The sequence below is a fragment of the Neltuma alba genome, unplaced genomic scaffold (assembly GCF_004799145.2).
Source record: "Neltuma alba isolate B1F8T4 unplaced genomic scaffold, ASM479914v2 tig00010753_pilon, whole genome shotgun sequence".
Lineage (NCBI taxonomy): Eukaryota > Viridiplantae > Streptophyta > Magnoliopsida > Fabales > Fabaceae > Neltuma > Neltuma alba.
In genome coordinates, this window is record NW_021635579.1 from 411003 (window position 1) to 427118 (window position 16116).

The following is a 16116-nucleotide window of genomic DNA, read 5'->3' on the forward strand; positions in this document are numbered from 1 at the left end:
ACGTTATTGATAATACTTTAATAGATTTTAATATTGTTACATTGTCAGGGATTCACGTTTTAAAACAGACAAAATTTCATAGACTAAAACCATGAATTTAAAATTTGAAGGACCAAAATCAAAATGGGTTCAAATTTTATGGACAAAAATTATATTAACCCATTTACAGAATATATAAAATAAGTATATAAGGAAAATTTTATGTGAATGTGTTTATATATGAGTGCCTATAGATCGTAGCTTTAAACAAGTCCACAGAATGAGTAACATTTTTACTAACTGAAAACTCTTAGATTTAATGTTATTTTACTTTTAATAATGTGTTGCCTTGATAGTGAAACATCTAAAATAAAGATAGTTTTAGACATCATTTTAGGGGGGGAAAATGCCTAAATCGACTAATTTGGACATATCAAATAGTTTTGATGTTATTGTGGTGATGAACAGTGGGCATGAGCGGCAGAGTTAAAGAAGGAGGAGGCTGTAATGAATAATAATTGATGGAAGAGACTAACTAAATTTATTCATTGGGATGAGAATGGTAAAAATGAATAGTGATAACAGCGGTACAGACACACACTTAGGTACGTACACGCCCGTAATCGCGGCGACCGGAAACAACAAAAGCAAAGGACAATAACAAATTAAAATGGCGCTTCCTACTAATAATATCGTCAATTGTTGTCAATGATCAAACGCATTTTCCCATCGTCAGCCTCACACAGGGCAGTCGTCTTCCTCCTCCTGCGCCTTCTCCTCCTTGGTCTCTTGTTTCGCTTCCTGCGGTTGTGGGAACACCTGATCATTACCCCCCACCACCACCACGCTCTTCATCGCCGTCGCCTCCACCGCCGCCGCCTTCTCCTCCTTCTCATCTCCCGATCCCTTCTTCCCTCCGTTCCTATATATCGCGTACAGCACCATCTGGATCACACCCAATCCGAATCCCAACACATTTGGCAGCTACAGTATCACACACCCACACAAATATATTCTTAGTCACTATTGACTATATAAATCAATGGTTGGAGTAAATAAGAATGATCAACATTGATACAAACTTACAGCAATGCATATATCCCTCAGGAAGAGTCCGTAAGCAAACCACAGAACAGCACTCAAAGTGAGGAAAAATGAGAGGTTGAATGGCATATATTCCACGCTCTTTGTTCTAATCACCTGTGCCTGCGCATCAATTGCACATGACACGCTTATTTCTGTCTCCCCACATTAAAATGACTATATGCTCTGTGTGTGCGTGTGCGTGTGTGGATATATATATATATATGTACTATCAGTTATTACTGACCATGATGCTGAGAGGGGCTGCAAAAACGCTGACTGCGACGGAGACACAAATCCAGCCCAGCACCTGAACGCGAAGGGAATCGTGCACCGCAAACTGGGTCACCACCGCGATCAAACAGAACGCCCCAACGTTTATGGCTCCGAATAGTTTGATGGTTAACCTCTGATGATTAATTAAATAAACCAAAATCAGATAATGGTTGTTTGATGATTAAGATAAGATGTTTTGGTTATACACACACACACACACACGCATACCTTGGCATCTCTTGTGGCATAAATGAGGTACATGGTGATGTAGATGATTTCCATGACGCATCCAAATGAGTTGATGGTGATGAGCAGCATTTCGCCGGTCTTGATGAAGGCATAGTACAGCCACAGCATCGAACTGAAGAGCGCCACCAAGTACGGCAGTGACTGGAATCCCTCCGTCGATTTCTTCTTGTATATCGTGTAAAACGTAGGCCTGCTTGATCATCGTTTCCATCCAATATTTTCCGCTTATTAGTAGTTTCCTTTTTTAGATTCATTTTTAGAAAGATATAGAAATTATTATCACAAAATTTATACTTACAGAGGAGCCAAGAACACCATGAATGAAACAATGTTCCCTGCACACACGCGCACACAACCAGAAAAGAAGAAACGAATGCTTTAATTCCTTCGCCATAACAGAGGACATAGCTAGCTAGAAATGGAACATTTAGAGAGCAATGCCAGAACCAAAACCTCCTTTTTGAAATTGTTATTTAAGAGATTCGTGACCAACAAGTCATAAAGTGATGAAGAAAATTAATGAAAACATGATTATCTGAGAGAGGGACAATAATGAAATTCAGAAGCTTTCTGGTTTTCTTTTAGAGGTGGCGTGGTTGAGCTATTAATGAAAGGGTTTTGCCATATAAAGAAAAGAGAGAGCGTTGATATATAGTAACGAATTACCAAGAATGCCAAAGACAAAAGCGAGAGTGTTGTGACCCATGAAAGCCATTGTTTGTTGATGAAGAAGAAGAAGCAGCAGCAAAGGTTTTTTAATTTGTGTGAGTGCCTCTGGGTTGCTCTGATCTCTCAGAGAGAGAAAAACGAGACTCAGGTAGGGGAAGGGAGCAAAATTTCCTTCTTTGCCTTGATCTCGTAGAGGCACTACAGATGAATATGGCTTTGAAGCTTGTGGTGGGTGAGGAAGGCGTCCACACCACACCCCTATATATATGTGTTCGAGATTGTGCGCGCAAAATATTAATTAATTACTGGGAGCAAGAAATGCAAAAGTTAAAAAGCAAATCGGAGATATTTAATGTGGGCGGGAGGTGGGAGGCAGAGAATAAAATGAAGTGTGGGGTGAGAGTAGAGTCATTCCGCCTTCATGAGGCCTTTCGTACTCTAGTAGTAGGTAGCGTGGCGCAAAACCATTTTCACCGATGATGGTTACCACGTGTGTGTGATATTTTTCCCCCAAAAAAAAAAAAGTTACATTTGACAACTGATTGCTAAATTAAATAAATTATTAGTCCCTACATTTTCCTTTTCAGAAGAAGCCGCTTTGGTCCCTGCTACAAGGCATCTATCATCACTTATAACCAGATCAAGGAGAGAGTGGTTAAATTATTAAATTTGTTTGAAAAATGAAAAAATTATTCTAAATTTATATTTATTTAAAATCATGAATTATATTTAGAAATGAAGAAAAAGATTAATTACATCAAGTTTTAAATGGAGGTAATCTTAAACAAATGTAATTAATATCTTAGTTTGCCACGATTTATAATAAAAACCATTATTATGAAGTTGAACCTTAAAAATTGAGTCAATATACAACCAAAATTATAACAATTAAATAATTAAATAATTAATTTTTTAAAAAAGAAATTACAAAAGGAGAAAAAAGGGGGGTACATTGGCGTTGCTTTCATTCTGTTAGGATCTGTGAAGTAAAAAGAAAAGACACAGCGTGATAGAGGCTGCGCCCGTCAACATATCATAATATCTTTTCGGCCTTGCCTTGACAAAATCGTCGTCCTGCTTTTTATTTGTTTCCGTTATAACGCCCATTATGCGTGGTGCTGTTCGTGTAGTGCAGTGCTTCCATCTTCCCTGTGAACACCCCCCTAAAAAAAAAAAAAAAACCACACACACACATATACACACACACAAAAACCTTCCTCACTTGATTGATTCTCTCTTGTCCTTTGTTTTTGTTTTTCTTTTTTTTTTCATGATTTAGTGTTAATTTATTGTATAAGCTTATACTAATTTTGAACCTTAATACAAAAACTAGTTGATGAATTTGAGTAAAATAAAAAACTAAATTGATAAATATAAGAGACAAAGTGAATTAAGTTTTATATTTAAAACTAAATTTAATGATAAACTAACTCTTATATTAAAGATTAGAAGTAATATATATTTTAAATAATTTTGTATTATGTAAAAGTAAATATGCCATCCCAGTTTTATCTCAGATAAAACGTAAAAATAATGATTATAGTGAAACCAAACGGCATTGAGAATTGTATTAGGAATCATGTCTTTCCCTTACTCCTCATTTTGAGGAAGAGATGTATACATGCATGTAGGATAAGATAATTACAAGATATAATTATATTTTGCCAGGCTGTGTAGCATTATTTATTACTCTATTTCTAGAGGAATGTTTTCATTAATTAAATATTTAATCAAATGTTTTACTACTTTACTAATAATACTATTCCATGTACAGGAATTCAGGATGGGACCCACCAATAGAGGTAGTACTAAGCGGCATGGAATACCATGAATGAACTCATGAAGAGGTGAAGGAAACGAAAGAAGCAAGTTTCGTGTGCGGGATATTTGGCTTTTTCCATCATTTCGGGGGCGAAGTTAAATCATGTCCGCATCAATAATGATACACTCCTCCGATTCTAAATATAAATGTATAAGAGTTTTATATTTAGGACCGGAAGAATAGTAAGCAGCATGGTCAAAATATTAAATTACTTACAAATGTTGTTAGGCATTAATAATTTCATTAAATACACAATTAGCTATGGGCTCATTAAGACCAATGTGCCACTAACAATATTTCACACCACTACTAGAAAAAAAACTTTTAACGTTGTCAAATAACGGCGATTAATCAAAAAATCAATATGGCAAAAAAGATAGTGGCATTTTTGTAAATAAGTTGCATTACTTTTGATTTTTCACAGGGGTTATTAAGAAAACCGCCATGGATAGTTTTAAAAAAACCTTACCGCGGGTTCGTTTTCTCTCATTTTCATAGTTTCGTTTCAGTGCATCGTGGCCTCCCTCTGTCCCACCACCAAAGAACTTCTATTATCGGTCATTCCTCCCACTTTCCCACCGTTTAAACTCCTCCATTTAACTTGTAGTGTCTTTTCGCATTTGAATCGCTTATACTATGTGAGTATCCTCTTCTTTCATTCTTTTTAATTTTTTTTAGTTTCTTAAATGTTTTGACCATAAAAATTTGTTGTATTTCAAATGGGTTTGCTAGTTTTATATTATGGTTGGCTTGTATTATTGATTTTGCGTTTTTTATATGCTTGAGGTGTTGATTGGTGGGCATTTGGTGTGAGAAAACCTTAATCCCTTCCTATATAATATATTAGAAACATATTTAAATGTTTGAAGTTGATTAGTTTTGAAGTTTTTTTTAATAATTTTTTGATATTTATTTTGAATTTTTGGTATTTTTTTGTAATAAATTTGAGAATTTAGTAATAAATAATTTGTTTGGTATTTTGTGAATTTTTTCCAGTTATGAATTTTGATTGATGATAAAGTGTTGTTTAAAATTTCATTGCAAATAAATATTATTTGTGTTCCTGTTTTGGATTCAGAAGTTTTAGCTTTAAGAATTTTTATTCATTGAATTGGTTTGAAATTGGATTTTTATTTTTGTTTTATTTGTTATATTTCTTCAAATTTATCATGTTGAAATATGTTATGAAGAATAGTTTTAATGTTAATTAAAATAATTTTTGTTCAACTATTTCACAAAACTTATATATGTTTGTTTGATTTTTTATTTTTATTAACATTTTCGCTCATTCACTATATATACTAATTTTTAAGAAATTACTTAATCTAATTTTTAAAAATAATTATATATTTTATTTTTTATTATAATATATTTAATAAGATAAATAGGGGTTGAGAAAATTTTATTTTTGATTAAAAAATTTTAGTGCGTTTTGTTTCTACTTTGATGTTTGTATATTTAATTGTTTATTTTTTGTCCTTTTAAATAATTACAATTTTTAAGATTCTTTATGATAAGTATAACTTTTTCTTGGTCTTTCACTCTAATTTTTTCTTTGTTATATATTTAAGGAAAAATTTTGTCAAATTTTTTATTTTTTAAAAAGAGACATTCCCTTTAATTTGTAATTAAATCTTAGTCAATTTTAATTTATTGATTAACATTTAATGATTTTATTATTTCAATATTTGAATTAAGAAATTAGAATTGAGCTTAACAACTATGCTCATTGACTCTGTAGAACAATGGATTTGTAGTTGGATGAAAGCTAAGAGAATTAGCAAAGAATACGAGGATGGGGTTGAAAGGTTTCTTAAATTTGCTCAAAGAAATGTCCCTAGTAAAAGAGATGGATTGTACTATTGTCTTTGTGTCAAATGCTTAAACAATAGTTAACAGAGTATTTCTAAAATAAAAGAGCATCTTATCTGTGATAGGATAAATTTGAAGTATACAAATTGGATATGGTATGGAGAAATTAGAAAGACTACACTATCTGCAAAAGAGAAGGTTGTGAATGAAGATTTTAATGATAGAATTTCAAATATGTTTCGTGACATAAGGTCTGAATCCTCTACACAGTTCTCTCTCACTTTTGAAACTTTGTGTAGTAATGCAGAGACGCCTTTATATCCAGGTTGCAAAGATGATTACACAAGGTTAACAACCGTGTTGAAATTGATGAACTTGAAGCCAAGAAGAAATAGTTGGACCGATGCTAGTTTCACGGAATTGTTTAAACTTCCGAAACGAATGTATGAGGCAAAAAAAAAATTGTGTCTGATGGGTTTAGAATATGAGAAGATACATACATGTCCTAATGACTGTATATTATTCAGAAATGAGTATGAAGGGTTGAATAAGTGCCCTAAATATGGGACTTCAAGATACAAAGTTAAGAAAGATGATGGTGATTATAATGAGATGACCAAAGGTTCTCCTTTAAAGGTTCTGTGGTATCTTCCAATAATACCACGATTTAAGCATCTATTTGCTAATGCCACAGATGCAAAGAACTTGAGATGGCATTTCGATAAGAAAATATGTGATGGAAAACTTCATCACCCAGCAGATTCTCATCAATGGAAAACAATAGATTCAAAAAATTTTCAATTCGGTGGCGAGCCAAGAAACGTTCAGCTAGGGCTTTGTACGGACGAAATTAACCCATATGGTAATCTTAGTAGCATACACAGTGCTTAGCCGGTGCTCCTCGTAATTTACAACTAGCCTCCTTGGTTATGTATGAAAAGAAAGTATATCATGCTATCTTTGATGATCTCGGGGGCAAAATAGTTGGAAAACAATATCGATGTGTATTTGGCCAAAAAGAAAGCATATCACGACAAGAAAATTCTGAGCCATCAAGCGAGGGTGACAGTGGAGAGGATTCTTCGTGGTCAAGGCGGTATACCAGTGCCGAATCCTACTGATGAGGTTCGACTATTGGCCCAAGTTAAAGGAAATTTCATTTTGTGACTAAAGAAACTTATTGCAAAGCCAGTGGTGAAGAAGACGGTAGCGAAGAAGGCCACAAAGAGTGCAACATCAGATCCTGTACTCCTGCCTCTTCCTGGTGATGTTATGCTTATGTATTCTAATTTGGAGGTTCTTCATTATGTAATACCAAACATGGATAAGCTCGTTACTTTCAAGATGCCACTGGGGATTGTGGGTTCAGATATAACATACAACTTCACTATTGACAAGAAGGACCTCGTTCAGTTCCTCAACTTGGAGGAGCTGGACTAGTCTTCGTGCAGCTCGCTATTTTGTAAGTTACAATATCATTTTCTTACTCCATGTTATACTTTATGCATGTCCTAATGTTTCTTATTTGAACAACAGGCACTTTACTCAAATCTGTCGAAAGGGGGGACTTGAAGGAACATATGGTTTTATGTGTCATCAAAGGGTGCAGAAAGAGCTTAATACTGTGGAAGCGAGGTCAATCTAAATGATGACCACAACGACTCAGACCAAAAAGCCAATATATTTTGCACCTTATGTGGAAGGGAAAGTGTATTATTGTATTTGAGATACACAAGTTGTATGTGTAAGATTATAATTAACATGGTTTATATTTTGTAGTTATCATTAGACTCTAATTGTTTGTGTCCTTTTTGATAACAAAGTTTACTGGTTTGATTCCCTCTGTGGAAGTCCATCCGAAGAAACTAGAGATGTCATTGACACGTTAGTTTATGTTTATATATTTATTACGTGTGAAGTTTATAAAAATATCCTCTAATGTCATTTTCTTTTATACTGTTGATAGGGCTTTTCATAGTTTCAATGTTGTGGCGATTAAACAAAATAGACAACCACCAACATGGATTCTCCCAAAAGTATGTTGTTTTGAGCTAAATATATACTTTTAAATCTTTTTAGATGAATTAAAGTTAATGTTTATAATCAATGTCTAATATTCAATTTTATATTTTATTTTGTTAGTACCGTTGTCAACAAGGGCATGTTGAATGTGGATATTATGTCATTCGCTACATGAATGACGTCATTGAGACAGGGATGACTGAGAAATTAGACGAGGTAAAGATAAGTTACATTGCATGACATTCTTCAATTCATTTCACATTTTTGATTAAGTTCACTATGTTATTTTTGATTAACAGGTATTTCAAAATGCTGCGTTATATCCTATGGATGACATCAACTTGATGAGAAACACTTTGTCAACAACATTGCTACACAATGTTGAAACTTTCAAATAGTTAGGTCATTCCTCAAAAAATTCATTGTTAGATATTTTCTCTTGGTTCCCTCTTATACATGTTCCTTATTTCTACTGTACAGACAGAAGTTGTTACTTTTCTTTCAAGATGCTGACTCTACTTTGGTCTTGGTTCTCTTGGTTTCTATACGTGTTCTTATACTTTGGTTTTAGGTTCCTGTACATGTTCTTTAGTTCTCTTGGTTCTCTATATTTGCTTTGTGTCTATGTTGAAAGAAATTTCAATGCTTATTGTATATATTAACTAGCTAGTTGATTAATTGTTCATATGGTCTTGTTCTGCGTATTTTGCACTGCCTATATTTATTTGGAACTGTAAACTGCAGAGTGGTAAAAAGAAAATCAGGCAGAATTTTTTTTTTAAGAAATTAACTTTTTCATGGCAGTTTTTTACATAACCGCGGTGGAAAATTATACTATAACGGTGGTTATTAATAAAACCACTGTTAAAAGTTAAACTTTCCACAGTGGTTTTGTTAATAACCGCCCTGGAAATCAAACTTTCCACGGCGGTTTTTTACATAACTGTGGTGGAAAATCAATTTTCCATGGCGGTTCTCAACCGCCGTGTTTTGTAAACCTTTCAACGTCGACTGTATCCACTTCACCTCCAAAACCACCATGAAAAACCACTAATAACCGCCATTAAAAGCTTTTTTTCTGGCAGTGTACCCAAGAACTTCCTTTTACGTATAAACCTATTAAATTAAAAGCTGCTACTCCCTCCCTCTTTTCATACATAGGCGAATTCTTTCAAGGAAATCAAACACCACTTATTGCTTATCGCATTTATAATGTGCAATAATAGTGTATGTAATCTCTGGCAAAAAAAGTAATTTATCTCAAATTGTTAGTTATCCATCTAATTTTTAATATAAGAGATACTTAATTAATTTAGATAAATTTAAAAAATTAATTAATTATAACAAATATAAAATAGAGAAAATAACCAAAAAATGACTGTTGAAATTTGAAATGACAAAATAGGCATGGGAATATATGAAATGACCAAATATGCATGAGGTATCAATCTGGAATTTTGACAATCCGATAGAAAGACTAAAATGCCCCTGAATCTCTTTGAAGACATGAACAGGTGGTAACTCTTAATACGAAAGTTGTATTTCACATTACAAATATTGTCATTATCATTACCAGGGTAGTGAATTTGGCTCTAAATACAAGTTACTTGGGTTTGAAAGAAACGAGTTGTAAATGATAATAGCAAAATGGTAACTCTCATTATAAAAGTTGTAATTCACATTATAAATGTTGTCATTATCATTATTAGGGTAGTGAAATTGGCTCCAAATACATGTTACCTGGGTTTGAAATAAACGAGTTGCAAATGGCAATGGCGAGATGGTAACTCTCATTAAAAAGTTATAATTCACATTATAAATGTTATCATTATCATTACCAGGGTAGTAAAATTGGTTCCAAATACACGTTATTTGGGTTTGAAAGAAACGAGTTGCAAATGGTAATAGCGAGTTGGTAACTCTCATTACGAAAATTATAATTCACATTACAAATGTTGTTATTATCATTACCAGAGTGGTGAAATTGGCTCTAAATACATGTCAGGGACATTTTAGTTTTTCTACCGAATTGTCAAAATTCCAAATTGATACCTCATGCTTATTTGGTCATTTCATAATTCGCATGCCCATTTTGTTATTTCAAATTTCAACAGTCCTTTTTTGGTCATTTTCCCTATAAAATAATCTCCCAAAAATATCATATATAGATTATATATATCATTTTATAAGTTTGAGTAAATTAAGTTATATTGATGAGGTCTTATGTTTGGGGTCAAATTTAACTCCCAACTAGCTCTTATTCTTTTTTTTTTTTGGTCCATATTAATTATTGGTTAGTTTCACTACATTAATCATCCATACTTTCATCACTCTATTCCTCTTCATAGATAAAGGGGTTTCAGAAAATAAGTTTTAGTTTTTAATAACTAATAACTAATTTTAATCCAATAATAAATATAAAGCTACATATGATGTTTATTTTTGTCCTAAATATAAATTCTTAATTCACTTTATCTCCCAAACTTATAATTTTTTATCCTAAGTTATCATTGAGGGTAGTTATAATGCACATAATTATAGAAAATATTCTAGAAAAATTAAAATATATTTATTATAAATAACTAATTTAATTATTTTTTAATTGCTAGAGGTATTGGCAAAAATTCAGTGATTTATATTTTATGAAAAGGATGGGGAAGAGTCTAACATGAGATGCTTCACTGGTAAGCGTAGCAAGCATGGCAAATTAATAGGCCCTGCTAGAATTCAATTAGCAGCATGATGCCCCCCATTAATTATAAGCCCTTTTTTCTGACGAAAGCCAGTTACAATGAATTAAATCTCTGAAAAAGCTAATAAGTAATAATGATAATTAATTAATTAATTAATTTAGGGGCATACCATTGTGTGAGGAATCGAAGGAGGGATATGCTTTTAAGTTAACGATGGAGAACAAAAGCTAAACCTGTGTGCTGGCTGGCGAGTGAAGCAAGGGAAAAGCACTAACAAAAAAATGAATATAAGGGAGGGGCACGTAAGCAGCGTAAGAGGGGAAGGCTTTAAGTTGGTGGTGGAAATACGTCAGTCAAAGGAGCAATAAGGGCCATTGATTTGGTTTTCTTATAAATATATACTTTTTTTTTTTTTTTTGACAAAGGTAATGAAATCTGGCGATTTGAGAGTTTCCCTAAAGTATTGGAAAAACGCTCTCTCTCTCTCTCAGAATCTAGCATGCGGCGTTCTGCAATCTTCAACGCCCACCACCATTTATTATTATTTTAATTATTTTTCCTTTTACACGGAATATATACATTGTATTATTATTAGTAGTTTATAGCATTGGCACAGCTGTGTCCCCAAGCCCCATGCTTTTTGCAAATTTATATTTATTATATTATAAAGTTAGAGCCCGGCGCTTTTTGAAAATTTATATTTATATACTCGTACAAATCCAAATTCGAGGGAAACAACAAAAATTGTACGTGACCAAGTAGTGTAGCCGAGGAACCTAACGTGGTTTGATATTTTTTATTGATGGATTAATTCTTTTATTTTTTAATTTTAAATTTGTTCAAGTCTTATGATGGATCCAGTACTCTAACATATTTTTATGTATATTTAATATCTTAAAATGTTTTTTCAGATACATTCAACACTTCAAATTATTTATTGGTACATCTAACATCCTTAATTGTTAGTAAAATTGTACTAAATAATACTGTAGGGTGCTAAATGCACTTTAACCCTTTGTTCAACTCATGTGATGAATATACATATATAATAGTTAATATTTTATTTTATTATGAAATTTATATATTTTTCCAAACTTTGTCATTTTTTTCATTCTTTTAAATTATTCTTTATTGTTATGGAATGCCTCCTCCTTCCTCTTACTGCCTTCCTAATTTTGTTTAGTATTTTTTTTAGTTAAGCAAAAATATCATTTTATTAGAGGCAATTCAGTTTAAGGCATACTCAGGTATTAAATGTGTGCATCTCTTTTAGCAGAGATTTAAACCTTGACTCGTCATGTTATGTAATTTCGTTTTGTATTTATTTTCCTTCCTATCTCATTATGTTTATTTCCTAAAATCATGTTTTATTAATACATTTAAAGGGATATAGTAGTTTTGTGATGTCATATTGGACAGGATAATACTGTTTTAGATGTAAATTAAAAGAGAAAAATTAAGATATTGTCACTGAATTACTTTCATTCGAGCTGATTTAAGAAAATAAACCAATTATTCAAATAAATGTTAAATATTTTGAAATAAGAAATTAAAATTTTGCTTTATTGGGGCTCTAGCTGGGGCAAGTATGAAAATTGAATTGGTAAATTGATAGAGGCAGTGATTGAAGACTCAATGGTTTAATATTGATTGAATCAACAATAATTATATGATCAAAATAATATAATCTAACTAAAACGTATAAAAATTTTATATAAAGCTTCAAAGAGTAATATTTAAATTAAAAACATTACTCCATATACTTATGGAGTAATGTTTTTTTATTTAAATATAAATAGAAGATTAATGTATAAATCACATATAATCCAACAAAGTAGAGTTTGTAAAGCTTAAATATGATTGCTATTTTTCTTTTAACCCCAAAACGACTTTGTTTCAACTTTAACAAGAGAAAAATAAAACAAAATTCAATCCTATCAGCTTATCAAAAACTTCTGACTAAATGGTAAGAAACTAGTTCATCTCGGTTTATTGATTTAATCAGCTAACCTAAATTAAGCTTTTGTACCGTTTAAGAATTTAATTTCTGGGAGTTTACTCTTACAACCTCCCATTTTCAAAGACGTGGGGGTGTCATTGAATTATAAAACTCCTGATATAAGGCAAGAGATACTAATTATTACTGCAATTAATTTATTGAAGACTTGCGCACTGAGATGCATTGTTGTTGGAGTGTATGCATGTTTGCAAGTAAGCAAATGGAATTGGGTTGGCAAATGGAATTGGGCTGGCCAGCACCAAAAGTGAGGAAGAATCTCCAGATGCTTATGCGATATGGTAAAAGGGCAAATCACCCTAATAATAATTGTTAATCAACCTTCTCACATGTGCATGTACGTCAATTAAAAGAAACTGAATTTTTAATCACAAAATATAATTATTTCTCGGAATCTTCACGGTTCCCAGGAAGAATCTACATGTTTGCCTTTTCTGAATAATTGACTAATTGACTGGTGATTTTATGCCTCTGATGGTGTGGTATACTCTGATACCATTTTGCTTTTAAAAGTTATCTCTCTGGTGCTCTTATGAGCGCACAAATTAAGGTAAAACCTTCTCCACAGACACCTCTCAAAACCATACAACTATAAAGTGAACCCACCTCATAACGACTCATCATTAGTTCCGATGTATAAATTGCCTAAATTAAATAATTTTTCTCATGCATCAGAAATACCAATTTTGAATTTGAGAGAAAGACATATAAAGGCCGCTGAAATATGGGAATAATAAAATGATGTCTAAAAATGATTTAATTTCTACGAAGTCTTTTAGGGACTATCTTGGAAATACCTTTTTTAATAACCTAGTTGCTGTTAATAAAATTAATCATTATTATCTTAGTTGTTGTCATTTGTAAAGTTAAAGTTATTATTTGTAATATTGTAGTTGGCATTTTGCTTGTTTGCTTTTTAGATTTCAAATTAAGGGCATTTAAGTAATTTGATATGAAATTTAATTATAGACTAGTGGTTAGAGTCTCGGAGACTTTCAATTAAGTGTTTGTTTGGAATAGTGATAGGATCCTTTAAAAAGTAATTTTTTAAATCATAGTTTACAAAATATATAAGACGTAAGTATGTAAAAGAAGTTTTGTCTTACCTTATGTAATTATGAATACAAGCACTTAATATAAAGCCACTTCAAATTCATAGAAATTAAGCCATTTTTCAGGGCTATGAATTGGAATTTGCAAATTTGAGGTGTAATTTTGTGTTTTTCTCCCTTAAAATTTTCTTCAATATTTTACTCATTTTTAACTTTTAAATTGTTAGTAAAATCCATTAAAATATTTCAAAAATAAATTTAAAATTATATGACCCACGGGTATTAGGCAGAGTGGAAGACACCAAACTCTGTAAATTGAAAGTTTGAGCACCGTGAATGATTCAACCAAACAATGCATAAAGAAAATGCATTATCTATACTTTATAAATAATATAGTACGGATATAGTATAGATTTTGTATTTTGTTTAAATGTGTACACTTTATTTAAAACTTATATACTAGCTCTAGTTTTTAATATAAGATTTAGATAACTAATTTATGAATATTAAAAAAATTAATTAAGTTCGTTATTTGTAATAAATGAATGTTATTCTTCATAAAATATTCTTGTTAATCATATATATCAGAATGAAAACCCTTTAACATGTGCAATTATTATGAGGGCTACTTTGAGAAAAAAATAAATAAATATGAGAGACAAATTTGATTAGAATCTTATATTTAGAATTAAATTAAATGTTTAATTAACTCTTATATTTTGGCATGGCCATGGCATGAAATATAAGATAGATTTGGAACATTACTAATATGTTTTTAACTATATAATATATAAATGTATTTATATAGCAAACTGAAACTAATGCAGTTTCATTACTGTTCTTGAGTTGCGCGCAATAATTTTTTAATGGTTTTACACATACCATAATGTTTTGCTTTCTAAAGTGAGTGGACGTGTATTTTAACGCAAAAATGAAGGCACACATTGGGGTACAATGCCTAACGAACAGACTGGCTCTGAATTGTGCACGGGGTTACTGCTAATTGATCATATAATTTTATATTACAACAGACAATATATAAGCCATTTTTTAACCTGCATAATAAATTATATAATTATTATCAGTAGGTGTATAATATGATAATCAAAGAAGGATTAATCAAGTGGGAGGGTCGCAAAAATTAAGGTAAAAGCTGGGGTGCAAAAACTGAAAAACCTGGACCAAACAGACTGGCCACAGAGTTACCGCATTAATGCTTATTTTTATATAACGTCACTCTAATGAAAAAATATAATGTCATTCAAATATTATTTATAAATTATTTTCAATTTATTTTATCATAACCAAAAAAATTAAAATTTGTTAACTCTATAAAAAAATTACTAAGTTTCTATATTAAATATTCATATTTTAAAAATTAAATAACATATACCAATATTTAATGAGAATAAAAGAAAAAATTAGTAAGGAAAAAATTGGGAAAAATTCCAATAAAATAACACTTGAATTTGTGAAATGGGTCACTTAAACTTGCAAAATCCCAAATTAGTCATGATGACCAAATTGGAATTTTAAAATGTTGTGAACTTGTAATGTTGCCCTTTAATATTTTTTCCCAAAAATATACTCTCAAGCCACCCTCGCTGGCCGGCTGGCACTGGAGTTCAGGTAGCCGCTAGTAACCAAACTCTAGCGGACAACCAATGACCTATCACCAGAGCTTCAACAACCAGCAATTATTTTTGAAACTTTTTTTCCAGTTTTCATAATGTGATAAACAATTCCTATGACAATATTTACAAACTTTTTAACGCTATTAACTACACATGTTTTTCAGGTTTTTAAACTGAAACTTTTTTTTACATTCATAACATGGTCAACAACTATTGTTACGATATTCACAACTTCATTAACACTAACCACATGTTTTTCAAATTTTTAAATTGAAAATTTTTTAATATTTATAACATGATTAATAAATTTAGTAACGATATTCACAACACCGTTAATGCCATTAACCATGTAGTTTTTAGGTTTTTATAAACTGAGAGTTTTTCAACTTTCATGTTTAACAGTTTTTATAGTGATATTCACAACTACATTAATACTATTTGTCACATCCCGAATTTTGAGCCTAGAAATACCGAAATTAACCTAAAATGGGCAGGCTACAGACTTTTTTTGACAGAGATCCTAGAGATTCCCTAGAAGGACAGAAGGATTTCTAGGGACTAAATTGCAAAGCTTGTCATATATGTTTGGGTGGTTATTGTTTGCTACTGAGATTCTCCCAAATCTCACCCCTCCCTAACCAACCATTTAGGTCAAGTATGATGGACAATAATTACATGAAGGAGAGCATGAGAAGGAAGGAGAAGAAAGTGGAGAACTATAGATGTTAATGACTGGTTAAGGATTTATGTATAATTCTCCTATTATGTAAATTATGTATATGAACGCTACTGATGCCATGTATTTGTT

At 31.6% G+C, this 16116-nt stretch overlaps 1 protein-coding gene across 1 annotated transcript; it reads right to left on the minus strand.

The window, feature by feature from the left end:
- Window positions 1-705: 705 nt before the first annotated feature.
- LOC114758815 (bidirectional sugar transporter N3-like) lies at window positions 706-2418 on the minus strand. Its single transcript, XM_028947898.1, has 6 exons — window positions 2254-2418; window positions 1886-1922; window positions 1567-1777; window positions 1310-1471; window positions 1066-1185; window positions 706-963 (listed from the first exon to the last, which is right to left on the minus strand). Exons 1-6 carry the CDS (start codon window positions 2300-2302, stop codon window positions 718-720), a joined length of 825 nt encoding a protein of 274 aa, XP_028803731.1. The 5' UTR covers window positions 2303-2418; the 3' UTR covers window positions 706-717.
- Between the last annotated feature and the right edge of the window lie 13698 nt (window positions 2419-16116).

What these genes read in the sequence shown, in the direction of transcription:
- LOC114758815 (XM_028947898.1), bottom strand. Translation starts at nt 2,302, where the DNA reads ATGGCTTTCATGGGTCACAACACTCTCGCTTTTGTCTTTGGCATTCTT. An exon ending in TTTTGTCTTTGGCATTCTTG is followed by an intron (nt 1,923 to 2,253) that starts GTAATTCGTTAC and finishes GCGTGTGTGCAG; the next exon opens with GGAACATTGTTTCATTCATG. An exon ending in ATGGTGTTCTTGGCTCCTCT is followed by an intron (nt 1,778 to 1,885) that starts GTAAGTATAAAT and finishes ATGATCAAGCAG; the next exon opens with GCCTACGTTTTACACGATAT.